The 25526-nt window shown below is 48.5% G+C and overlaps 2 protein-coding genes across 2 annotated transcripts; one reads left to right on the top strand and one right to left on the bottom strand.

Annotated features, from left to right (window-relative positions):
* Positions 1 to 647: 647 nt before the first annotated feature.
* On the bottom strand, positions 648 to 7268 carry LOC310690252 (tigger transposable element-derived protein 3-like). Its single transcript, XM_083468940.1, has 3 exons — positions 6517 to 7268; positions 4800 to 5230; positions 648 to 2947 (listed from the first exon to the last, which is right to left on the bottom strand). Exons 2-3 carry the CDS (start codon positions 4837 to 4839, stop codon positions 960 to 962), a joined length of 2028 nt encoding a protein of 675 aa, XP_083325066.1. The 5' UTR covers positions 4840 to 5230; positions 6517 to 7268; the 3' UTR covers positions 648 to 959.
* Positions 7269 to 8583: 1315 nt separating this feature from the next.
* Positions 8584 to 25334, top strand: LOC310689376 (zinc finger protein 783-like). Its single transcript, XM_083467029.1, has 6 exons — positions 8584 to 8728; positions 16485 to 16883; positions 18936 to 19062; positions 20070 to 20174; positions 22034 to 22147; positions 23227 to 25334. The coding sequence occupies exons 1-6, from the start codon at positions 8705 to 8707 to the stop codon at positions 24135 to 24137; spliced, it is 1680 nt and encodes a 559-aa protein (XP_083323155.1). The 5' UTR covers positions 8584 to 8704; the 3' UTR covers positions 24138 to 25334.
* The last annotated feature ends 192 nt before the right edge of the window (positions 25335 to 25526 follow it).

Genomic DNA, 25526 nt, shown 5'->3' with positions numbered 1-25526 from the left:
TTTATTATATATTTTCAAACTGTTGACAAAAAAGTCAGTGAGCATCTCTTCCAGCCCTTTTAAAAGACAGGTTGTATTCCTACATCACAAGGTTTAGCACAGGGAGGCGGAGCCTGCTGCCCTCCAGGTGTGGGGCTCCAGGGTCCCATTGGCCCCAACTGGCATGATGATCAGGGATCATGAAGCCCAACAACACCAGGAGGACCAAAGGCTCTTACCATGATGGCGTGGAAGACATCTTGGATGTTGCCATGCTTTCATTTCCTTTTACTCTTAATTTTAATGTTTTTAATTGGTAATAAAAGGATAGTTCTTGGAAAGTGTCTATAGATTTTACCGTAATCTAGCAGTATAAAAATTTTGGTAATGAACTAAATGAATAAATCTTCCAAAACCAGGTCAGTGAACTGGCTCAGTTAGAAGAGTGACCACTTTTAAGGAATAATTAAAGAGCCTTTCAGCACTTTAAAGGTTAATTACCCGTATTTTTTGCACCATAACACTCACTTTTTTCCTCCTAAAAAGTAAGGGGAAATGTCTGTGCGTGTTATGGAGGGAATGCCTACGGGTGGCATGCCTACAGATTTTCCTCCTCTAAAAACTACGTGCGTGTTATGGTCGGGTGCGTGTTATAGAGCGAAAAATACGGTAAATTGGATTGGGGACAGAGATAACCTGTTCCAGAGCCCCAGATATTTCCCATCCTGGATATCTTGGAAGAAATTCACAGCCATGCAAGCAATGCACTAATTTTCACTTTTATGCTATTTTAGGGGAAGGGATTTCCAAAGACCATTCCCAGCATTACTTCCTAAGCCCAAGCCCACCTGATCACGCTGCAGCAACCTCCCCCCATCCCCGCCATGTTGGCAGGGGCTGATGGGAGTTGTAGTCCAAAACATCATGGAGGGCACAAACTTGGCAAAGGCTGTTGTACAGGTGATGATGATTTTTAAGGCTCAGAGTCCTTCTTTGTTCAATTCTTTTGCCCTTAATACTTGCATATTAGCCAGAGACATTCCATGAACCACATCCTCCAGCTTGTAGAAGGTCTGGAAGACGGTTGAGGATACCGAGTGGCACTCAAAATAGCGCCTCAGTGTGGCCAGGCTCTCCATGACTTCTGCCTTGGAAGGGCAGGGCAAGTTCTCCGTCTTCTCTTCCTCTGCAGCTGCACAGGCTGGTTCTTGAACCCCTTGGAGCATTTCAGCACCCTCCTGGTCTCCAAAACACTCCAGCTCTTCGTCAACCAGCACAAACTGTTCAAATTGTTGCCGGTCCTTGAACCCCAGGGCTTGGACCACGTCCATGGGAGGAGCTGGGATGCGGAGAGCCAAGCCAAAGCCCGCAGCTTGGAAACAGCTTGTGATGGTCTGTGGACAGACATCTAACCAGGCTTGGACTATCATATGAACAGCGTCCAAAAGAGTCAGGTGCTTTGAGAGTTCGCTTGCAGGAACGGGGGATCTGCTGTCAAGCACGGCAAGGAGGCGAAGAAGCATCCTCCTCCGGTAGTGGCATTTGAAGTTTTGGAACAGCCCATGCTCAAGAGGATGGATCCGGGAAGAGCCAGGAGGCATGAAAACCATCTTGGTATGAGAGAGCTCAGTGTCAGGATGTGCCGCACATGGGACCAAAAACAGCACCACGCTCCTGTCTGTTCGTTTCATGTCCTCGTTGAATTTCTGGAGCCACTCAATGAAGATGGCCGCTGTCATCCACGCCTTGCTATCAGCTCTGTAGGTGACAGGCAGCAGGTCCTCCCTGTCAACCCCTTGGAAGCCAAATGGCCTTCGTGCCTTGCCGACGATCAAGGCGTCCCTCTTGTCTGAAGCATCCAGATTGGTGCAGAGCAAGACAGTGAGTTGGTCCTTGGCTCCCTCTCCGCTGTCCCAAGCTAGGCCTTCTGGGGTAGCTCGAAACAGGATGCCAGCCTCCCCGCAGGCGTAGATGTCACGGGGGTCATATTTGTTTAGGATGTAGGGCAGGACGTTGTTTTCCCAGCCCTCATCCTCCAGTTCCTCACTGTTCTCTTTCTCCTCCGGAGGTCTTCCATGCGCCGCTTTCTGCCTGGCTTTGAAACCACGTAACCAACCCAGGTCTGCCTCCAGCTCTGGCTTCCTCCTGAACATCTTGGAGAGATCTCCAGCCTTCTCTTGCAAATGCATCCCATTGGCAGGGGTGCTGGACACACACCTGTGCTCAAACCACTGTAGAAGGGCCACCTCACCAGCCATGGTCTTCTCCTCTAGCTTGCGCTTGCGCCCTGGGTTGCCGTTCTTGCACCACTCGGCCAGGATGCGCTCTTTGTTCTTGATGATGCGGCATATCTGGGGCTGGGAGACCCCAAACCTCTTGGCCAGTTCGCTCTGGGAGACCTTGGGCCCTTCCAGCATCTCCAGCACCCGGACCTTCTCTTGCAGGGAGAGCTCCTTCCGCTCTTTCCTCTGCACGACAGTCTCGCTCGACAGAGGTGAAACCCTCTTCCTGCAGCTGGTGTGGTTGCTGGCATTCCCTGCCAGGCAGGCTCCCTGACCAGTGGCGAGAGCAACATGCTCCATCAAGCTCCTTCCACAGTCCCCGCAGATGTATGAGCATTGCCCAGTGTGGTTCAGACCGTGCTTTTCTAACTCTGCCTTTTGGGCAAAGTTCTTCCCACATTCCAAGCACCAGTGGGGCATCTCTCCCATCGGAGCTCTGCAGATCCCAAAGGCAGGCGCACTGGGGCCACATCCCACTCTGTGGTCCATCACCAGACCCTCCTCACTGCCTGCTCTGGAGTCAGGCTGCCCTGGTTCCAAGTGGTTTTGCCCGAGTGCAGGAGGGCTGAGTCCATTCTCTCCACCTTTTCCAGGTGAGGCGTTGGCAGGAGGCAAGACCTCCTGCCTCTTTCGATACATCTCCGGTTCCTCTTCCTCCTTCACTCTTTTGGGATGCTGGTCCAATCCTGGTAAAGAAAAAATGCAGAGAAGGTTAACTGAGTGACCAAAGGAAGTGTAATGGACTTCTATATGTTCTTCTATCTAACAGACCACCCTTCACCAGGTGACCTCCAGATGTTTGGGACTACAACTCTCATCAGGCCTAACTAGCAGGTCAGACTGGGCACTGCCAAGAAGAGCCCGGTGGCTGGATCAGGTCAACATCCTGAAGTCTTTCAGACAGAGGACTCGTATTATTTCTGCTTTTCAGATTACAGTCATACATCGGGTTACAGACACTTCAGGTTGCATTTTTTCGGGTTGCGGACCGCCAAAACCCGGAAGTACCGGAATGGGTTACTTCCGGGTTTCGGTGGTCACGCATGCGCAGAAGTGCTAAATCATGCTCTGCGCATGTGCAGAAGCGCCAAATTGCAACCTGCGGGTGTGCAGATGCACTGCTGTGGGTTGCGAACGTGCATCCCGCACGGATCACGTTCGCAACCCGAGCCTCCACTGTATCTGCAGATAGGCAAAATCCTGCTTAAATGGGGGAAAGTGTGGGGTGGGACTTGGATAAGAAGGGCATCATTGGGATGCTGCAAAACAAGGTGAGCACTGAACAGCTTTGTGGTCACACTAAATTCCCCTGTGAAGAATCCCCTCTTGAGAAGAAGGACAAGAATACAAGGAGAGTCTGCAAGATCGGGCCAATAGCCCACCTAGTCCAGAATCCTGTTCTCACAGTGATTAACCAGATGCCCAGTATGAGGAACCCCCAAGCAGGATTCGATTACAATAACAACTTTCCCCTTTTGCAGTTTCCAGAGACTGGTATTCAGAAGCATTGCTGTATCCAACTGTGGAGGCAAAACAGAGACTTCCTGGCTTGTAGGCATGGGGATATTTTAGAAGGTGCAGGGCAGATGCCAGTGGAGGCTCTGTTTGCAGGACGGGAGCCTGGCAGGTATGAGAGAGTATGCCTTGCTGGACCCACATTTGAACCTTTAAGCCAGCCCTACTCTGGTGGAAGGGATGCGGGTGGCGCTGTGGGTTAAACCACAGAGCCTAGGATTTGCCGATCAGAAGGTTGGCGGTTCGAATCCCCATGACGGGGTGAGCTCCCGTTGCTTGGTCCCTGCTCCTGCCAACCTAGCAGTTTGAAAGCACGTCAAAGTGCAAGTAGATAAATAGGTACTGCTCCGGCGGGAAGGTAAACGGCATTTCTGTGCGCTGCTCTGGTTCGCCAGAAGCGGCTTAGTCCTGCTGGCCACATAACCCGGAAGCTGAACGCCGGCTCCCTCGGCCAATAAAGCAAGATGAGTGCTGCAACCCCAGAGTCGGCCACGACTGGACCTAGTGGTCAGGGGTCCCTTTACCTTTACTCTGGTGGAATTTGGTGTTCCCTGTCTGTTCCCTTCTTCCACCAGGACCCTAAGTCGAGGTTGCATGCTGCATAGCTGAGTGACAGGGCTAGCAAACATCTTCGCCCATTTGCAAGGCAGCATAAATGGGGTCGTGCAAAGTTGCAGATTCCCCCACTCCAATTCGTGGCTAATGGGACAGGGCAAAAGCAATTTTCATTTGCACAGAACTTTTTTTGTGGTGAGGTGCATTGAAAGAATCCTCCTCCTCCTCCTCCTGAGGAACCACCCAGAAACTCACTCCTCAACCCCATGCATGTGTCCACCGAGTTGTTGCTTCCAAGTAGGTGAGTGGAAATCACTCTCTACAAGGGTACTCTACTCTCTCCCTTTTCTCTTTTTTGCTGCAGCTGTGAAAACAGCTTCCAGGACTAAAAGTCCCCAATCCCCGCATCTAAAATGAATCCCTCAAGCTCTCCGCATGCAGCTCTCTGCCATCTCAGGCCATCCTTACCTGACTCTGTATCCAGTGGAACCTGGTCTTTTTGAGCCATCCTTCGCCAAGCCGAGATGGAGCCCCCACCACTGCTGCTCTGAGTATCCTCGCAGCACCCAGAGGCTTCAGAACTAATGCTGGTACCAAGAGAGGATGCAGGGAGGAGAGAAAGGCTGAGGATGGAGGATGCTGGAAGGACCAGAGTCCGAGCATCTCCCGGAGAGGGAGGCGACTGCAAGGCTGCTCCCACTCCACCAAAAAGTCACAGGGCAGGAGAGGGTAGAGGCCTGTTTGCTCAGCTTCTCCCATCCAGCAAATCTCCCCACCGCCAGCCCCATCCTGTCTGCCTGCTCTATGTTCATCTCGCCAATTGGTGCTGTGCCTTTCTGTTTAGGATTTCTTCTTGGCCTGGATTGGACAAGGGATCCCTCCAATGGGCAGCAATGGAGCTAGAGGAGAGGGAGAGAGAGAGAGGGAGAGAGAGAGAGAACAATGGTTCACTGGAAAAAACCAACAGCGATATCCCCAGCAAGAGCGAGACAGCCTTTCCTGACGCAGCCTCCCCACAGACTGGGGCAGGAGGGCGCTGGAAGAGGACTAGGATGGGAATCGCTCCTCCCCACAGGCAAATTGCTAGGGCTGCAAAAGCAAGCCTGTTTGCATTTCTCAAAACCAGGGCTTTAAATGTAGGGGAGGCCACTCCACGGCCCCACCTGCCTCTTTCACGGGCTGCTGCGGCCGAGACTGGGCACAAAGGAAATCTGTCAGGAACTTTAGAACCAAGGTTATCACCACAAGCTCAGTATATTGTCAACACTGAATGACAGCAGCTCTATGAGATTTCAGGTTGCGGGAACATTCCTAGCTCTATCTGAAGCTGCTACTGGGGCATTTTGCATATAAAACTGGTTTGTTGTGGCACTTACCTGCCCCCCCCCTTAAGATTGTAGTCCTCATGATAGAGAATAATGAGCCAATTTAAATAGGGACACAGGAAGTTCATTTATATCAAGCCAGGCCCTTATTTACACCAGTGGTTCCCAAACTTTTTCCAGCTACTGCCCCCTTGGTTCCATAAACTCACACCCAGTTTCCCCCATGCTATATAAAAAATGCATCATTCTTAATAGCGGTTTGCACAGCCCGCTAAGGAAGATAACGCTAATCTAGAACGCTAAGGAAGCTAACAGCACGATGAAATTCAAAACACAGACAATTAATTGCACATTTATTCAAAACCCAATTAAAACCATTTAGCTTGATCCAGTGATACCAGCTTTTCAAAGTCTCCATGTGACTCTTAGTCTCAAGGTTGTGGGTTCAAATGAAAGAAATTTAATTAATTTAATTAATAATAAAAATAAAAACCAGGGGAAGGAAATGTAGTAAAACATCCCTCTCACCTACTCTAAAAAGCTATAGGTAGCCCTTAATTTATTAACTATTATTTATTGTTTCAACCACCAAGATTGTATCAATCACAGTGTGTGTGTGTGAGAGAGAGAGAGAGAGAGAGAGAGAGAGAGAGAGAGAATGCCAGAGTTTGTGGGTGCAAGACACACATAATTCCTGGATTTAGCAAGTGTTTGGGGAATTAATCTGGGCTGCCAGATGCTGAATTTAACAGTGTCAAAATACAAACCAAACAACTTTTCCTGCTCAGAAAATCTCTTGGGATAAGAGCCATCATGGAGGACAAAAGGAAGGTGATTAGCAAAGCAAATAACAGTTGTACCTTGGTTCTCAAACTTAATCCGTACCAGAAGTCCGTTTCAAAACCAAGTGTTCCAAAACCAAGGCGCGCTTTCCCATAGAAAGTAATGCAAAATGGATTAATCCGTTCCAGACTTTTCAAAACAATCCCTAAAACAGCAATTTAACATGAAAGTTACTATCCAATGAGACCATTGATCCATAAAATGAAAGCAATAATCAATGTACTGTGCTATAAGTTTGAGGAAGCCTGATCTCAAGCCATTTGCACATGTTGCCGTGCAACCAGTCCATGCAGAATGTAGGCACCCTATATATAGAAATGAGCAAACCGGTGATATTTTAGGGAGCAGGCAAGCATGACTTACATCACAGGAGCCTACACAACACAAAACACTGTTGCTTTTATTTTATTTGCTTTTTATCTTATATTTTGGAAATGCACATCCAGGTTTTTCCCCTTTAATTTTTTTGGGCTGGCCTCCAAAAGAGTGGGGCCCTAAGCTATAGCTTGTTTAGCTTATACGTGAATCTGGCACTGTATCCTATATTATTCTAATGGTGGTAACAATAACTTCACGGCCTAGGACCCTCGTACCTACGGGACCGCCTCTCCCGGTATGCCCCATGGAGGACCTTAAGGTCCATAAATAGCAACACCCTAGAGGTCCCAGGCCCTAAGGAAGTTAGATTAGCCTCAACCAGAGCCAGGGCCTTTTCAGTGATGGCTCCGGCCTGGTGGAACGCTCTGCCTCATGAGACCAGGGCCCTGCGGGATCTTATTTCTGGCCTTTGGCTCAGAATCAACTTGATCCCCTTCCCCTCTATCCTTTTTCCTTTCTCCTTCTGAGAAGAGGCTGCATCCTAATGTTGTATTTTAATCTTGTTTTTTAAATTGTATTTTAATCAACATATTTTTATTATTGGTTGTTAGCCACCCTGAGCCCGGTCTTGGCTGGGGAGGGCGGGGTATAAATAAAAGTTATTATTATTATTATTATTACCTTGATCTTTTAAAAATATTTTAATTAAGATAGATAAGGATATGATGAAAATACATAACTGAACATAAACATAGATTGGAAATGGCTGTGTATAGTGAATACTTATCTACTTTTAAAATTCTCATTCTTGATCTTATTTCTTGCTTTTCTTCCTCTTCTTGTTCTTTTCTTTTATATTTTACCTTTCATTTCTTTTCTTTATTGTGAATATTGTTTTGTAGAGGGGTAAATAATTGTAAATATGAGAAGAGGTAAAATGATTTCTAGGCAGATGAAGGTAATGGACTACATGGAACTGGCAGAAATGACTGGCAGAATTCGAGATCAGGGAGAAGAGGTGGTGGAAGAAGATTGGAATAAATTTAAAGACTACTTGCAGAAATACTGTAAAATTATTGAATGTTAAAGGGATGTTGGATTGAAAATAAGTGGCATTGGTAAAAAGATCAATAAGAATATGTAAATATGGATTGATAATGGTGGAAAATACATATCTATAATAGGTTAAGACGTTGAGCAAGGACAAATGATAGATGGTAAGGACTTGCTGAATTTAATATCTGAACTGGAATACAAAAAGGGAGGTGTGAGGAGGCCAGGAAACTAGTAGATGAAGTATAAGATATGAAAATATTGGTGTGTGTTTTTTCTTCTTTTTTTGTTAACTGTTTTCTATTTTGCATTTTTTATGTGTTTTGTTTTTGTACTTTTGTAGTTCTTTTTTCTTCTATTAGGGTTATTCTTTGTTCTTATTTTTTTATGTTTAAACTTTGAAACTTTTTATTGTCTTTAAAACTTCAATAAATATTACTTAAAAAATAAAAAAAAATGTTTTCTAATTTTCTCTTGGTTACATGTATTTTCCTTTTTTGTGTATTTGTATTTTTTCTAATTCGTACTCAGTAAAATTAATAAATTATGTATTATTATTATGTATTATTATGTATTATTATTATGTATTATTATTAACAACCAGCTCTCCCCCGCCTGCCTCCCCGCAGCGTCGCCCACGGCCTCCGGCCGCCAGGTGTCGCTGCGGCACCTGCCTTCTCCTCCTCCGCCCCTGGGCGGCGCTCTCTCCCGGCGCTCGCTCCGCTTCCTGGAGCTTCCCCGGCGCCGCTGTCCGTCTTGCCCGCCCCGCTCCTCCCTCTCGCTCTCCCGCCGGCCCTCCGCGCCCCTCAGAAGCGGCGACGACAGCGCCGGGCCATGGCCGAGTGGAGCCCCGCCCAGGTGAGCGAGGGACCTGGAACGGGGGGGGGGGGAGAGGTGACGGTTGGGCGGAGGGGGGGGAGATGAAGGTGGGGGGGGCTCCCAAAATGGAGTCTGCTGCTGAGGGAGGTTGTCATGGGTGGTGAAGGGGGAGGGAATGGATGCCGTGGGGGGGGGCCTGCGGAGGGACCCCTTCCTTTGGAGACCCCCCCCCTTGGCTGGAGGGGGGGCTCTTGTGGCTGCTGCAGTTGTGTTTCCAGGGGGGGTGTTTTTTGTGGTGTGGGGAGTGGGGGGGGGAGAGAGGCAAAGTGCTGTCAGGGGCTGAGGATGCTGAAGATGGAGGGGGGGGGGATGGAACATGTCTTCCAGTTTTGTGCTAACATGATTCTTGCGGCTGTTGTGGCATATAAAAATGGTACCTTATCTGGAAAATGGATGTTATACCCAATATATACGATTGGCAGATTAAATTAATAAACTATGCCGAGCTCGCTAGAATAACTGCGAGAATAAGAGATCCAGATGAACAGAAATTCTATGACAACTGGGTTAAGTATTGGATATATATATTAGAACCAAACTTTAAATAACATTAGCGGGACTGGAAACAACTCTAACAGTAATTGGTTATTATGTGAAAGAGATAAAATGCGTGAATATAAAGTCTATTTGATACTTACCAAAGGAGGAGAAGGAAGTCCAAGGCTCGGCAGAGCCTAAAATGAATGTATTTATGACTCATGGAGTGAATATATTTTGTGCAATTTCAGTATTGGATTTTGTATAAGTTTATTTGTACATATGTATAATATCAATAAAAATTTATCAGACACGTACATGTCAAAAACCGCCTCCTGGAGATGCAGGTCAGGCCCCCCAAAAGGGTGGGGGGGTTGATTTTTTGGGGGGTGATTAGGGAGGGAAGAGGCAAAGGCTGCCAGGAGATGATGATGTCGTTCAGGGAGAGAGATGAAAACATCCACATGTCAGAAGCACACCCTGGACCTGCAGCTTAGGCCCACAAAAGAGTGTGAGATGGAGGGGTTGTTGTTTTTTTGGGGGGGTGCTTTTTGGGGAGGGGGAAGGGGCAAAGGCTGCCAGGAGAGGATGATGATGCTCAGGGAGAGAGATGAAAACATACACATGTCAGAATCAACTCCTGCAGCTTAGGCCCCCAAAACGGGTCTGAGATGGAGGGGTGTTTTTGGGGGGGGGTGCTTTTTGGGGGAGGGGTTGATCTTTTTGATGATCTGGGAGGGAAGAGGCAAAGGCTGCCCAGAAATGAGGGTGAGGCTCCGGGACAGAGATGCACACACACAGATGTCAAAACCGCCCCCTAGAGCTGCAGATCAGGCTCCAAAATAGTTGTGGGGTGCAGTGGTTTTTTTAAAGGGAGGATCTGAGAGGGGAGAAGTAAAGGCTGTCAGGAGATGGTGGTGATGCTGGAGAGAGAGGGAAACAAATACATGTCAAAACTACCTCCTGAAGCTATGGATCAGCCCCCAAAATGGATGTGGGGGAGTTTTTTATGGGGGTTAATTTTGGGGGGCTGGATCTGAGAGGGGAGAAGCAAACACTGTCAGGAGATGATGATGCTGGAGAGGGAGGAAAACAAATATATGTTACAACTGCCTCCTGAAGCTAAGGATTAGGCCCCAAAACGGATGTGTAGTTTATTTGGGCAAGGGGGTGTTGATGGGGACAGCAGCAAAGGGGGCTAGCTTTTCCTCTTCCTCCTAAGAAAACAGGTGCCCCAGATCTGATAGGAACTCCTCCGTGGAGGAAGTGTCTTGCATCCCTAGGGCTGAGGCAGTTAATTCCTCCCATCAATGAAAGCAAATCAGGTGGCTGTCATCTCTTCCCCTGCGTTAACCCATCCTCAAATTGTTTCTGGCCTCTGCAAATAGGGCTCTTGCTGCCTTTTGTAGAGAGGCTTTCAGGGCAAAGAGAGGCAGGAGCACGAAGCCCAATTTAGCATGGAAGGGGTGCTGTGTTTATTATGCAGCCTGCCTGCCCCCGACCTCCCCATGGAAAGAGTGAGAGGGGCAGTTTTTAAGGACAGATAGTTGTGATGTTAGTTAATTTTCAGCTAGGACCTTGTTATGGAGCTTTGGAGGGTAGAATGGACCCAGGAGGGGGAAAAATGCTTTCTGTTGCTCTCACCAAGGTGCAGCAAGGATCGGGGTGAATTGTGTTTGCTTCGTCTTCTTTTTTAAAAAGATATTTTTAATTAAGAACAACAAGAAACAGTACAAAAAAAGAGGTATTGGTACAAAGCAAAACACAGTATATATGGCAGCGTGTTAAGAAATAACCAAGGAAGGAGATGAATGAGTTACAAGGGGTATATTTTGATTCTTAATATTTCTTCCACAAGTTCATCGTGGCATAACAAGAGAGCTCCCAGATAATCTCCCATTCAGGCAGTGCTTAGAGCTGCCTCTGGGTCGCATCTGCAAGGTTGCTGCATCATGTGCCTTCAATCCATGCCCTAGAGCCTAAAGATGTGGTGATGCTGTCATCGAGGAATAACTGATGCGTTCCTTTGCTCCTAGCATAAAGGCGTGATGCATAGTGCTGCAAGTCTGCACAGGTGGTTCAGTCCCAAGTCTTGCGCACAGTCAAGGTCTCTGGAAATGGTTTTGTGGTCCTTAATTACAGGGTTTTTTGGCAGCTGAGATTTGGACTGCATTGTTTAAAGTGTTGTTGCTGTTATATTTATTTGTATCCTTCCTTTTCCCCAGACCAGAACAATGCAGAAATTTTAAAAAAGTGAAAAAAACATAAAAGATAATACAGTCGTCTCTTGGTTTTCGAACAGCTTAGTTCTCGAACGTTTTGGCTCCTGAATGCTGCAAACCTGGAAGTGACTGTTCCGGTTTGTGAACTGTTTTAGGAAGCTGAACATCCGATGGGGCTTCTGCGGCTTCCGATTTTCTGCAGGAGCTTCCTGCAGCCAATCGGAAGCTGCGCTTTGGTTTTTGAATGTTTTGGAAGTTGAACAGACTTCCAGAACATATTCTGTTTGACTTCCAAGGTATGACTGTAATTTAAACGTAATAGAAAAGCAATATATAAAAGTCCAGATAATAAAAAAGAACAGCGCTATTAAAAGCCATTTCCTTGTTTAAAAAAACAACAGCAGTTCCCAGAAGCCGGTCGGAATAAAACAGTCTTCACCTGCTGGTGAAGGGAGGGAACCAGTCTTCCTTCTTTAGGAAGGGAGTTCCAAAGTCTGGGAGCAGCCACCGAGAAGGCCCTTTTCCAGTACTGAGAGAAGGGCCTCCCCCCAAAGATCTCGAAGCCTGGGAATACTATCTTTCAGATGGACTAAACTGTAAAATATCACGGAAGAAAGCCTGTCAAGTCCTCCCCCGTAATATTTTTTTTTGGGGGGGGAGGTGTGTGTTCTGATCCTAGAAATTCATAGCCATCTTCACCCACATGAACCAGCCCGTATGTCAAGATCAGCTTTGGAGGCCCTGCTTGTCTGCCCCTAACTTGGGCCTTATCGGTGGTGGTCCCTAGTCCATGGGTCTCCTTCCACAGAGGATGGATGGATGCATGATCAGAGATACCCTTCAAAAAAAGCCTGGAGGACCCGGTTGGCTTCTAGTTAGGATGATTTTTATGTCTTTGTTGTTTTAGAATCTGTTGGTTTTAAATGGTTTGACTATTTTATGCTGGGTTGAATACCATACATGCTTTTTATATTTGTGGTGATTGCTGCTTTGCTGTGAAATCTGCATTTGTATTTTTAATTTTGTAATCCCCCCAGAGAGGACACTGTCCTGTAGAATTCTTATAAATCTTCTTTAAAAAAACAAAACAAAATGCTGCTCATTTTCCAAAGGCATTTTGGGAATTGCTTGTGTTCAATGGACCCTCTTGCCCTAGTGACTTGCTCGCTTCCTGATATTGGTGGGGCCTCCTTTTTTCCTTTGCCATTTCTCGCTTGCTGGGACAAGGTGGTCCCACAAGGCCCTTCCTTTGCTCTTAAGCAAGAGAGCACCCCTCAGTATTTTGATACAGATTACTTATTTTGCTTGTTTTACTGAAACATTTTTTTGCCTGCCTTTGATTTAAGGTCTCCAAGGCAGCTTGCAAAATAAACAACAGCAACAGAACCCACCACAAATCATGTATAAACCATCCAAACTTAAGAGAGCCAGTGTTGTGTCGTGGTTTAAGTGTCGAACTAGGACCTGGGAAGAGACCAGGGTTCGAATCGCCACTTGACCATGATGCTCACTGGGTGTGACCTTGGGGGCCAGTCCCTGCCAGTCCCTGCCCCTCAGCCTAACCTACCGCACAGGGCTGTTGTGGGGATTAAATAGAGGGGGGGTAGGTAAAACTGTGTATGCCACCTTGAGCTTCTTGGGGGGGGGAAGGTGGGCTATAGATCAATCAATCAATCAATCAGTAAAAGAAGTACAGCGAATAATAGATTTAATGGAAGCAGCCTTCATTTATCATGCAACACTGGCAAAGCATCCCAAAGCCCTCTGAGGACCACCTTGGCCTCGCCTCTAGCGGTCAAGAAGGAAGGAGGGAGGCAAACATCTTTAGGGATAGAGTGCCACATTTTTAGTGCCACCGCAGAGATCTTGTGTTACCCACCCACTGTACTTCAGACTTTCAGAAGAGGAGCTGACACTGTGGCAGGCCTCTGTGGGAGCAGGCAGTGCTTGAGATGTCCTGGGCATGTTAAGAACTTTCAAGGTCCAAACCAGTGCTTTAAATTGGGCCTGGGAACCAGTGAAGTGGTTGACTTCTTCTATTCAACCCCTGAGCTGCTGCACCCTGGACTGCATTGCAGTACCCAAGCCAAGCTTTCCTCAAGCTTTGAATTATCAATTCTCACCAGCTCCAGTCTACATGGCCAGTGGGCCAGTGATAGTGAAAAGGCTAGCCCCCCCCAACCCCCCCCCAAAACCCTGTAGGGCACTAAGTCTAGTCTGTACACAAGTAAGGCATGACTCATTCTGGCTGGGTCATTAATCTTCCATATCTGTGAATTGATCCTCCCTACGTGCTCTTTCTTTGTAAATTTAATATACAGTGGTGCCTCGCAAGACGAAAAGAATCCGTTCTGTGATTCTCTTCGTCTAGCGGTTTTTTCGTCTTGCGAAGCAAGCCCATTGACGGATTAGCGGATCACCGCTATTAGCGGCTTTTAGCGGCTTATCTGCTGATCGGATCAGCTGATAAGCGGCTTAGCGGCTTAGAAAGGGGGGGGAGGAAAAAAACCCAGCAGGAACTCGCAAGACATTTTCGTCTTGCGAAGCAAGCCCAGAGGAAATTCGTTTTGCGAAGCACCTCCAAAACGGAAAACTCTTTCGTCTAGCGAGTTTTCCGTCTTGCGGGGCATTCGTCTTGCGGGGCACCACTGTACCTCATTGGACCATGGGGATTCGTGGGGGTGGGGGCAGGGGCAGAAGAGGAGACATCAAAGGCTTGGCCCAAAATTGAAGTCAGCTTGTGACTTGGTGAGTCACCTTCATTAGATGGGATTCCCCCTAAAGCAATGCCATTGAAGGCCTGTCCCTGCTTTCCACGAGAGCTTCATACAAAGGAGCTGCTGGGGTTCTGCTCTTGGAAAAAGAGGTGTCTGTACTTACAATTGCATTTATACTCTTGGCAAACCTCTCATCCTGCAGTAGAGTTCCACAGATCGCCTGAGCACTCTGTTACACTCCCTTTTGGAAGAGGGTTTATGAACTACTTATGTGCAAATTCAGCTATCACACGACAAGCTGAACTGCTGTGTCCTAAATGATTGGTGCTGCAATAAAAGTCTTGTAAGGTAAAGGTAAAGGGACCCCTGAAAGTTAAGTCAAGTCACGGACAACCCTGGGGTTGCGTCGCTCATCTCGCTGTACTGGCCGAGGGAGCCGGCGTTTGTTCGCAGACAGTTTTTCCAGATCATGTGGCCAGCATGACTAACCTGCTTCTGGCGAACCAGAGCAGCGCATGGAAATGCCGTTTACCTTCGTGCCAGAGCGGTAACTATTTATATACTTGCAGTGGCCTGCTTTCGAACTGCTAGGTTGGCAGGAGCAGGGACCGAGCAACGGGAGCTCACCCCATCGCGGGGATTCGAACTGCCAACCTTCAGATCGGCAAGCCCGTTGTCTTTCTAAAGGGAGGCACCTTGTCTTGCAAAATTTGCACATGGAAGTCATCCCTTCATCTCTGTTGCTTTTGCCTTCCTTTGAACTTTCTTCTGCCTTGTACTCTTGGAAGCAAGATGTCCGCAAATGTTCTCTGTACTCCTTGAGGAGGTGAACTGCATCTGGATGCAGAACGTTCTGTCTCGTATTCTCCTCCACGATGAACCTCAGCGCTGTTTGTCCTTTTCATGCTGCCTTTTCCAGTGCACAGAGCTATTCCAGGCCCACTGCAGCTTCAAAGGTTTCCTCCTGGAGCTGCAATAGGTAGCTTAATGAAGCATTCTGGTTGATGGCTGATAGAAAGGACTTGTGCTTGAATGATCAACTAGATACAGTAGTGGCAGGGTCATTGGTTTAAGTCGGGGATGGGAAAGCTTTGGTCTACAAAGCCATTTCCCCTAAACCGTGGTCTGTCCTGCTCACCTGTCCAAGTTGTCCCATCCGAGGAGGAAGGATCTGGCCAGATCCAGTGCCCCACCTCTGGTGTAAACCCAGAGCTTTCCCAGTCCCACAAAAAGCAAGTGCTGATTGTAGAAAAGACACATGTAAACCTGAACCAAGCATCATACGAATGCTAAGGATAAGGAGAAGTAAATACTATTAATATTGTATGGTTAGGAATATCACATGGTTAGAGAAGGGCTGGTGTTTAAGCAGAGAAATGCAGCATAACTGATGAGTGAAGAATTTATTAGAGATGGAGCAGTGGTCAGCCACCTTGTTTCCATATAACTCAGAGTGTACTGCTCGGACCACGTAATAGCAGCCATGGTTTCTTTCCCATAAGGATCCCTCTCCATTGATCTCCGCCTGCAGTACACAGTTCATTGGTTGTTTTGTTGCTCAGTGACTGCTGGCATTTTGACTATTTGGCATCTGGTGCAGAATTCATTCTCCCAAGTTCACAATCCTCATGCTCTTGGGATAAAATGAAGATGATGAACTGAAGGCAATTAGATTCCAAAGGTGGGCAGGGAAAGCCTTCCTGAACTCAAGTGGGCGGTCAGTGGCCAGCAGGTCTCTCCTTATTGTCCAGCAGGAGTGGAAGTATGTAGAATATGCAAATACGTCCACTTTCTGACCTTTTTTTGACATAGAACTTACTTCCTCCTTCATTTTAAGTTTTGGCTAACTGTTCCTAGGGGACGCGGGTGGCACTGTGGTCTAAACCGCAGAGCCTCTTGGGCTTGCCGATCGGAAGGTCAGCGGTTTGAATCCCCACGACGGGGTGAGCTCCCGTTGCTCGGTCCCTGCTCCTGCCCACCTAGCAGTTTGAAAGCAGGCCAGTGCAAGTAGATAAATAGATACCGCTCCGGCGGGAAGGTAAACAGCGTTTCCATGCACTGCTCTGGTTCGCCAGAAGCAGCTCAGTCATGCTGGCCACATGATCTGGAAGCTGTACGCTGGCTCCCTCGGCCAAGAAAGTGAGATGACCACCGCAACCCCAGAGGCGTTCACAACGGGACCTAACGGTCAGGGGTCCCTTTACCTGTTCCTAGAGAGCCTTCCTCAAGAGGAACGGCCAGACAGTGGCTGCAGAACGTTGCTCTGTTCCAGACCACCCAGGAACGTAATGTTGTTTGCGTGTCTCCCCTCTCTAATAGGATCTTCAGTGGGAGGTGGAGCCCCAGCCCATGGCTGCTGCCCAGCCCCTCAGCGCCCCTGAGCAAACGCCAATGGGGGACGTGCTCCCCGAAGCGGCTGAGCTCTCCCTGACGGTTGTGGCTGAAATCCAAGCGGTGGAGAGCAAAGTGGACTCTTACGCAGCGCAGCTCATGAGCCTGGAGGGGAGGATGGGGATGGCTGAGACGAAGCTGGACGGCTGCGAAAAGACCGCCGTCGAATTCGGGAACCAGCTGGAGAGCAAGTGGGCTGCCCTGGGGACCCTCATCCAGGAATACGGGCAGCTCCAGAGGAGGCTGGAGAACATGGAGAACCTGCTCAAGAACCGCAACTTCTGGATCCTCCGCCTGCCCCCAGGATCCAGGGGGGAAATCCCCAAGGTAAGCAGGGTGGGCAGGGTTAGGGGCTGTGCCTGGCCATGTAAGAGAGGTGGGATTTCTCATATCCACAAATTACTGCTTTGCAGGCAGTATTCTAGCAGTCCTTGCTATTTGTAGGACGGGGTGGGGTTTTCTTCCTCTCTCCTAACACCGGAACTCTCTTAGGCATTAAAGGAAGCTGTAGCATTCGCGCCCACTCCCCCACCTGCCCTCCAAGTCTGGCAAGACCCGGCTGAGAGAGAGAGGGGTGCGCAGAAGCTTTTTCAGAACACACACACAAAACCAGAAACAGTAGTATGCTGCCACTTCCTTATCTCAGAACAGCCCCGAAAAGTAACATAAGGAAGGAGATTACTCTTCAGCGGTACCGGGCTGCCCCACCCATGTCACTTTACTGTGGCACAGACAGAAATCCAACAGGGTCTGGCAGGCGACTAAGTGGTCAGGTACTGGGTTAGCTTCCCCAGCAGAAAGGCACAAAAGACAAAAACAGGGAAAAGTCCTTTCTCCAGGATTTATTAAAAAACAAGATTATTCAAACATAAAAGTTGGCACATCTCTTACAAATCCCAAACAAAAAAAATAAAAACATTGTTTAATATCACTTGCTACAAATATACTCACAACGAAAATGAAAGTGTGAAACAGAACAGTTCAAAACACTGACTCGGCAAGCCCTCTCTGCATGGCAGTGGTCTCAACATGGCAAAGTAGGTTAGGTGAGGCAGGCTGCCTGCTTGGCAAGGTGGGCTGCGAATTGCAAGTGGGTTTCCTAAGGTTTTATCCCCTTTGAACCCACTTGGATTCAAAACTCAAAAGCCAATCAGTCCTTTAGATTAATTAGCAATTTGCCAATGGTTAGATAGAAGAACAATAACTCAGGCTTCTTAGGAGCCTCGGCAGCTGAATCCTGTTTATCAAAAGGCCTTGAAGATTAGAAGCATTCCCAGAGCCAAACCAGATTCTTTTAGTTGCAAGTTGGCTTGGTGACAGCACATAGAAACAGCATCTAAGATAGCCAGGTGTCAAGACTACAAATCAGCTAGGAACCTCCTTCCTGCAGATGGAAAAGATAACTTATTCACGTTCTTTGAGACAGAAAGTCTGCAACTAAAGAAGCAGATACACATTCCCAGAATTCTCCAGTGTTTGGCTCTCCCACAATGCTCTTCCTTGGCATGAGCCAAAGTTTTAACTTGCTAAGATTTCCCAACATCACTACAGAAGCTGAATGTGAGAAGATTCAGATAAAAGAAAGTCATTCACACAGCACATATTTAAACTATGGGATTCCTTCCTGTAGGAGGCAGTGATGGCCCCAACTTGGATGGCTTTGGAAGACAGATTTATAGAGGAGGAAGCGCCACAATTTGAGGCAGCAGTGTTTCTGAAGACCAGTTGCTAGAAACCACGGGAAGAGAGAGTTGGCCAAAGTGAGGACAGGGTACTGGGCCAGGTGTTTGAAGGTTTTGTTTTGTTTTAAAATAGGGATTCTCCTTACAGTATCGCTTCCTGGGTTAACATAGTTCCTTGCAGGTGCAAAATGGCAGTAAAAACAGCAACACAAGAAGTTTGAACTCAAATAAACAATTAACAGCTTCTGAGAAGAAAAAGAAACTGTTTTCAATTGGCATCAAAAAGTTGGTAGAATTGACACCAGCTGACTTGGAAGAAGACGAAGGAAGGAAGGAAGGAAGGAAGGAAGGAAGGAAGGAAGGAAGGAAGGAAGGAAGGAAGGAAGGAATCAACGGTGGTTGGGGAAAGGTTATCTGTAATTTCAGTTGCCCATAAAATGTGTAAAAATGGTAGGAAGCTAAATATATGACCAGGTTCTGAGATTTCCATCAGGGGACCTGGCAGAGGATTAGAAACACAGGAAACTGCCTTATACCAAGTTAGTCTGTTGGTCTATCTAGTTCAGTACTGTCTGCACTGACAGGCAGTGGCTCTCTATGGTTTCAGGCAAGGACTGAACCCGGGACGTTTTTGCATGCAAGGCAGCTGCTCTACCTAAGAGGAAGTGACTTCTCCCTCTCTTTGACGCGGTTGCAGGTCCCTTTGCTGTTTGACGAAGCCTCCTGCAGTTTCTCCGAGCAAGAGTGGCGCAGCTTGGATGAAGGGCAGAAGGACCTCTACCGGCACATCATGAAGTGCAACTACAAGGCCGTGGTCTCTATGGGTAAGGAAGGGTCCACATGGCGTGGCCAGGCAGAGCTCTCTGTGTGCCTGAGCCTTCATCCACCATGGCCCAGAGCCTTGCTAAGTGGACACAGCATCAGTTCTCAGCCAACATCTGACCAGGCTTCAGAGTGATGCAGGTGCAGATCACTTGTACCAGACATGGGAAGCTGCTAGATGCTGATTCAGGCCATGGGTTCATCTTGCACAGTGTTGCCCGTTCTGGCTAGTGGTAGCTCTCCAGGGTTTCAGACAGTTGTTCTCAAGTCCTACCTGGAGATGCCAGAAGTTGGACCTTCTGCAGGCAAACAGGTGATCTGCTGAGGGATCATATGGACCTAGCAAAGAGTTCCTTATCAGGTCTTCAGGTGAGCCAAGCTCTGTGCAGCACGAGAATGCCCAGAGCTCAGCTGGTCATTGGCTAGTCTGTCCTGCCAGGAAATTCCTTCAGGTAGGATGATCAGTGGAACATGTGCAGAGGAGGGCGACCTGAAGACCAAGCCTTATGAAGAGCAATTGAGGGAGTTGATATGTTTAGCCTGGGTAAGAGGAGACTGAGAAGTGACATGAGAGCCATCTCCAAATATCTGAAGGACTTTCACGTGGAAGACGCAGCTTGTTTTCTGCTGTTCCAGGGGGTAGGATCTGAACCAATGGATTAAAAAAACTAAGAAATGAGATTCTGGCCAAATGTTAGGAAGAACTTTCCAAAGATAAGAGCTGTTCTGATGGAACAGACTATCCTTGCAGGTTTCCAAACTGAGGTTGGATGGCCATCTGTCGGGGATTCTTTAGCTTTGATTCCTGCGTCATAGTGGGGTGGACTAGATGACCCTTAGGATTCCCTCCAAGTCTACATACGAGTCGTCGAGTATGTTCATGGGAGTCCCAGAGCACCACCGCCCTGCCCCTGCGTCATTCCCAAGGGAAATTTAAATAAAAGGAGGGCTCTGGAGCAAATGAGAGGCTTGATGCTGCTAATAAGTTTTTTCCGCCTGCCACGCACAGACGCTGCCATCTCCAAACCTGAGCTGCTCTCTCGGATCGAGGAAGCAGATGTCGCTGGTCGGGGGGACGTCGAGGAAAGAGAAGCCCTGAAGGAGACCACCCTGGGTGAGTCGCAGAGTTGGCAACCCCCACCCCACCCCTCTGTGTTGTGCAGGGAGAGCAGCTCAGGTCTACCCCTGATGCTGAAGGGGACAATTTACAGCTTGAGGCAAACAGCAAAAAGCTCCAAAAACCTTGACAAGGAAACTTCAGAACCGTTGCTCTTCCCACATGGTGTTGGCTTTGTGAGAGTTGTTGTTTAGTTGTTTAGTCGTGTCCGCCTCTTCGTGACCCCCTGGACCAGAGCACGCCAGGCACTTCTGTCTTCCACTGCCTCCTGCAGTTTGGTCAAACTCATGCTGGTAGCTTCAAGAACACTCTCCAACCATCTCATCCTCTGTCGTCCCCTTCTCCTGGTGCCCTCCATCTTTCCCAACATCAGGGTCTTTTCCAGGGAGTCTTCTCTTCTCATGAGGTGGCCAAAGTCTTGGAGCCTCAGCTTCAGGATCTGTCCTTCCAGTGAGCACTCAGGGCTGATTTCCTTCCGAATGGAGAGGTTTGATCTTCTTGCAGTCCATGGGACTCTCAAGAGTCTCCTCCAGCACCAGAATTCAAAAGCATCCATTCTTCGGCGATCAGCCTTCTTTATGGTCCAGCTCTCACTTCCATACGTCACTACTGGGAAAACCAGAGCTTTTACAATACGGAACTTTATTGGCAAGTTTGTTGTAAGAGTTACGTTCCCTGAATTCTGAAGTTGAATTCTGCCACCGAGCTCAGTTGCATGAATAAAGCAGGTGTTACTTTGCCCTCACGGCATGCTCCTGTTTTCATAACTCCACCACAAACTGGCCACACACTTTTCTCCTTTTCTTTTGAAGTAATTTTTATTTGGTTTTTAAGAAAAAGTAAATACATAAGCAGAGGAAGTCATCCGTTGAATAAAGTATGTCTATACAGTTGCATTGCACTGTTATATTTCTCGTTCAGCAACCAAACACAGGACCACTCTAACAAATGAACTAATTAACTGAACAAAAACTAAATCCCTCCCTCCCACACAACCAACAGACCCTTTGGTTCCAAGTATCGTAAGAATATCCCGTTACTTCTCATCAGCTAACTGTAAAGAAATAAGTATCAGTTTACTTGCAAATCAGAAGACATACCAAATTATATTAAAACTACCAAAAGAGCGGGGACGCGGGTGGCGCTGTGGGTTAAACCACAGAGCCTAGGACTTGCCAATCAGAAGGTCGGCGGTTCGAATCCCTGCGACGGGGTGAGGTCCCATTGCTCTGTCCCTGCTCCTGCCAACCTAGCAGTTCGAAAGCACGTCAAAGTGCAAGTAGATAAATAGGTACCGCTCCGGCGGGAAGGTAAATGGCGTTTCCGTGCGTTGCTCTGGTTCGCCAGAAGCGGCTTAGTCATGCTGGCCTCATGACCCGGAAGCCGTACACCGGCTCCCTTGGCCAATAAAGTGAGATGAGCACCACAACCCCAGAGTCGGCCACGACTGGACCTAATGGTCAGGGGTCCCTTTACCAAAAGAGCAGTTTACACCAAATGTCCTCCTGGCCACACACTTTCAAGTCACTGTTTACAGCCATTAGGACTAGGAACTCTCTGGGTGTTTTCCTCCTCATGCTCCCCCGTCCCAAAGAAAGTGGAAATTCTCAAATGATGGTATTCTAGGCTCAGAGCAACATGGTCCTGTGCTTGTATGGATTTGCTGAATACACACAACCCTAGAATCAATGAAGGAGGCAGACAGGAGGAGTCTGAACATCAGTGCTAGAGGAGGGGGTGGACAGTGTAGCTCGCCCTTGCATCATCTCGGCTCAGGTGGCCTTTTGCAGACCTGGCCTAAATGTGTCGCTGGTGGTGAATGGCTGCTGTACCTTCTTCCCTCCTCTCCGAAACAGGCTCTCCGATTTCCGCCCTCAACGACAACTCCTGGATGGAGCCGGAGGAAATGTCCCTGGTCAAAAGCATGGGCGACTTGGAGGAGAGCGAAATCCCTGGGGATCCTGCCATGAGTAAGTTGGAACGGCCTAAGTGGGGGGATCCTCTCCCTCCTGCACGAGGCTGGGAGGGGAAGGAGAACATTGCCAGGGGAGGAGAGGGCGGTGCAGAGCCCAGAATTCTTTACTGGTGGAATGGGGCTGCTCTTGAGACTTGGGCTTATGTGCTGGAGATATTTGGAGCTGTCTGTGCTGTTTTTAATCTGTCGGGAGCCGCTCAGAGTGGCTGGGGAAACCCAGCCGTATGGGCAGGGTATAAATAATAAATTATTATTATTATTATTATTATTATTATTATTATTATTATTATTATTATTATTATATTTTGATGTTGTTGTTGGCAAGGCTAGGGGTGATTGATGGAGAACTGGCCATTTCTCATAGGAGTTTCTTTGACAATAAAGAGTTAACCCTCTGACATTCCTTTGGAAGTGCCCTTGACAGTTGGCACCTTCGTGCTGCACTATCCATTATTATTATTATTATTATTATTATTATTATTATTATTATTATTATTATTATATCCCCCTTCATCTAAGATCACAGGGTGGTTTACGCTATAAATCACAAAACTGCACAACATGATAACAAACAAAACAACCCTCCCTCGCAGTTTGAAACATCATTAAATTGTAAAATGATAAAAATACAGACAGACGAAATGTCCAAGAACCAAATCAAATTAATCCTCTAAAAGCTCTTGACGAATCAGAAACATTTCCATTGGGAGATGAAATATCAAAATTGCGGTTGTCTGTGTGATTTCATTTTGCTAATTTTTGAGGTTTGTTTTTTAAGGGATGCTCTCATTGCGTCCCATAACCGGGGGGGGGGGGTAGATTGTCTGCATCATTTTCTTCGAAGTAGATTTTTGTAGAGTTTTTGTGAGACTCTCTCTAATCTGTTTATTTGTGGTTAGGATGGGACTGAAGGATCATGAAGGGGTGGTTTGGGTTCCTTCTCCCATTTTAAGGGCAACTACTACTGGGGCGTGATCTGTGATTTTAATGTTACCTATGTTCGTTGATTCAACCAAGGGGACCCCTGTCTGATTTCATATGCCGCCAACCTGCCTCTTTCCCCCGTTTGGCCAGGTACTCCGCAGCTCCTGGAAGAAGACCCCGAAAGCTTGGAGCTCCCCGGCATGTTCCCCCGGAAGTGGGCGGAAGTCTTCCAGGGCCCGGGCGAGGAACTGCTCTCCGAGAGCCACCCCATTTCGGTGGCGCCTGCAAGGAAGCCCCCGGGGAGCAGCCTGAGGCGGTCGGCCCGCTGCGTGGCTGAGTCGAGGAAAGAGGACCCCTCCTTTGCGCTGGAGGCCGAGGCCCACACTGGGCCCTACATCTGCTGCGAGTGTGGGGAGGGCTTCCTGGACAAGCAGCTCTTCACCACTCACCAGAAGACCCACGACGGAGGAGGGAGCTATCCCTCGATGGACCCTGGAGGAGGAGGGGGCCTGAAGCTGAAGCCGAGCCCCTTACCTCTCCAGAGGGCCCCGACGCCGGCGCGCCCCAAGCCCCCGAAACGCCCCGAGCCCCAGAGGAGCCCCGCCCTCAAGCCCAGCGCCGGGAAGCGCCCCGGGAACCACATGGTGGAGCGCCCCTACACTTGCACTCAGTGCAAGGAGAGCTTCAAACTGGAGGTGAGCCTTCTTCTCCACCAGAAGCTGCACACCGGGAAGGGCGACGGGCCGCTGACGTGCACCTACTGCGGCAAGGACTTCCGGGACCTCTCCAAGGCCGTCCGGCACCAGCGCATCCACACCGGCGAGAGGCCCTATCAGTGCACAGAGTGCGGGAAGAGCTTCATCCGCCGGGACCACCTCCTCAAGCACTGGCGCGTCCACACCGGGGAGACGCCCTACCAGTGCGCCACCTGCGGGAAGAACTTCCGCTACAAAGAGTCCCTGAACTGCCACCAGAAAATCCACACCCGCAACCCCGCGGCGCACCACCTGGGGCTGGGGGCACAGGCCGGGCTGGTGGCCTTGAAGCAAGAGCAACCCTAGCGACGGCCCCGTCCCCCAAGCCCTCTGCTTCTGGCCGGCGTCGGCCGTGCCCCGCATGCTGAAGAACAGCTGCCCCCCTCCCTCCCGGTTTGCCCCCCAAGTGTCCCAGGGCATGCCGGGACGTGGCGGAGGGGCTCCCTCTCGTGGACCATCAGAGCATCGCTTACACTTCCTGCGCTGTGCCGGGGGTGAGCGCAAGGCTGAGACATCGAGCCCTGCTTCCGCCTGGGTGGGCCACAGATAACGGCACTTAGGCAGTCTTTCCTGCCGCTCTGCCGCCGTTTGTGGAGAACTGGCTCTCTGCGGTTTTTCCTGTGAAGATGAGGCAGCCGAGTGTTCACTGCTTCTCCCTCCTTGTCCACAGGGACCCAGAATCTCAAAGACATTCTTCCGTCTCGTCACTGTGTGAGCCCTCCTTGAGGCTGATGTTTGTGTTCTTCTTCCCTCCCTCTCTCTCTCGCACACACACACCACACGATGAGCTTCCGGAGCCGGGAAGGTGGACCCGGCGGAGGCCAGGCCACACTTCATCAAATAGTCTAGGGGCGAGCTTCCTGCCTGCCCCCCAACCTACTCCCCTTTGGGCGCCCTGCCCATTAAGCACCTTCGTGGAGCCCAGTCGAAACCATCCTTTCCCAGTTAATTGTTGTCAGTAAAGGTGTGTGGGTTTTTGAGGTTGTCTTTGTTTTAATTTCTCAAACTGCATCCGGTCACACTCCAAGGCTGTTTGTACGAGTCCAAGAGCAGCTTCGACCAGGATTCTGGTTGTTATAACCCAACGCCAAGAGCTCATGTACTGTTGTTTTGCCGTATGAAGTTCCCGCAGGACTTGCCGCCTGTCCCATAACTGTCTCCTAGTTCTTCCTCTCTCACCCCACAGGTATCTGGAGAACTGCCGTCCCCTGTTGTCTTGCTGTTATATTGCTGTTATATTATTATTATTATTATTATTATTATTATTATTATATTTTTTACAGAAGGCATCTTTGTAAATATTGGTTGAATTATATATATACATATATATATATATATATGAATTTCAGTGTCGTTAAGCTAAATGTCAGCTGAGGTGACTGTAACAAGCCAGCTATTCCTCTGTGTGACGTCGGGTGTTTTGTCTGTGGCTGCGTTTTCTTGGGGTTTTTTGTAACACCTTCTTTTGCAAAATATGTCAATACAGTGTGTCTCTCTTCCGAAGCCCCTCTCGTCTCTGGGTAGCTGCGGGAAATGAAGCCTTGCCAAAGCAGGTCAGGTGCAGGTGAATTTTATCCTCAGAGTGTCGGCAGTTCCAAGTGCCGGCTGCGAGGCTGCAGAGACAGCATTAATTCTGAGGTTCTGGCATGCGGGAGGCCAAGATAAGAGTAGGCTGGTCTCGTACCAGGTAACTGG

Source organism: Podarcis liolepis (genome assembly GCF_965112155.1).
Source record: "Podarcis liolepis genome assembly, chromosome: 12".
Classification (NCBI taxonomy): domain Eukaryota; kingdom Metazoa; phylum Chordata; class Lepidosauria; order Squamata; family Lacertidae; genus Podarcis; species Podarcis liolepis.
Note: the sequence above shows the minus strand (reverse complement) of the source record. Positions and strands in the feature narration are given on the sequence as shown.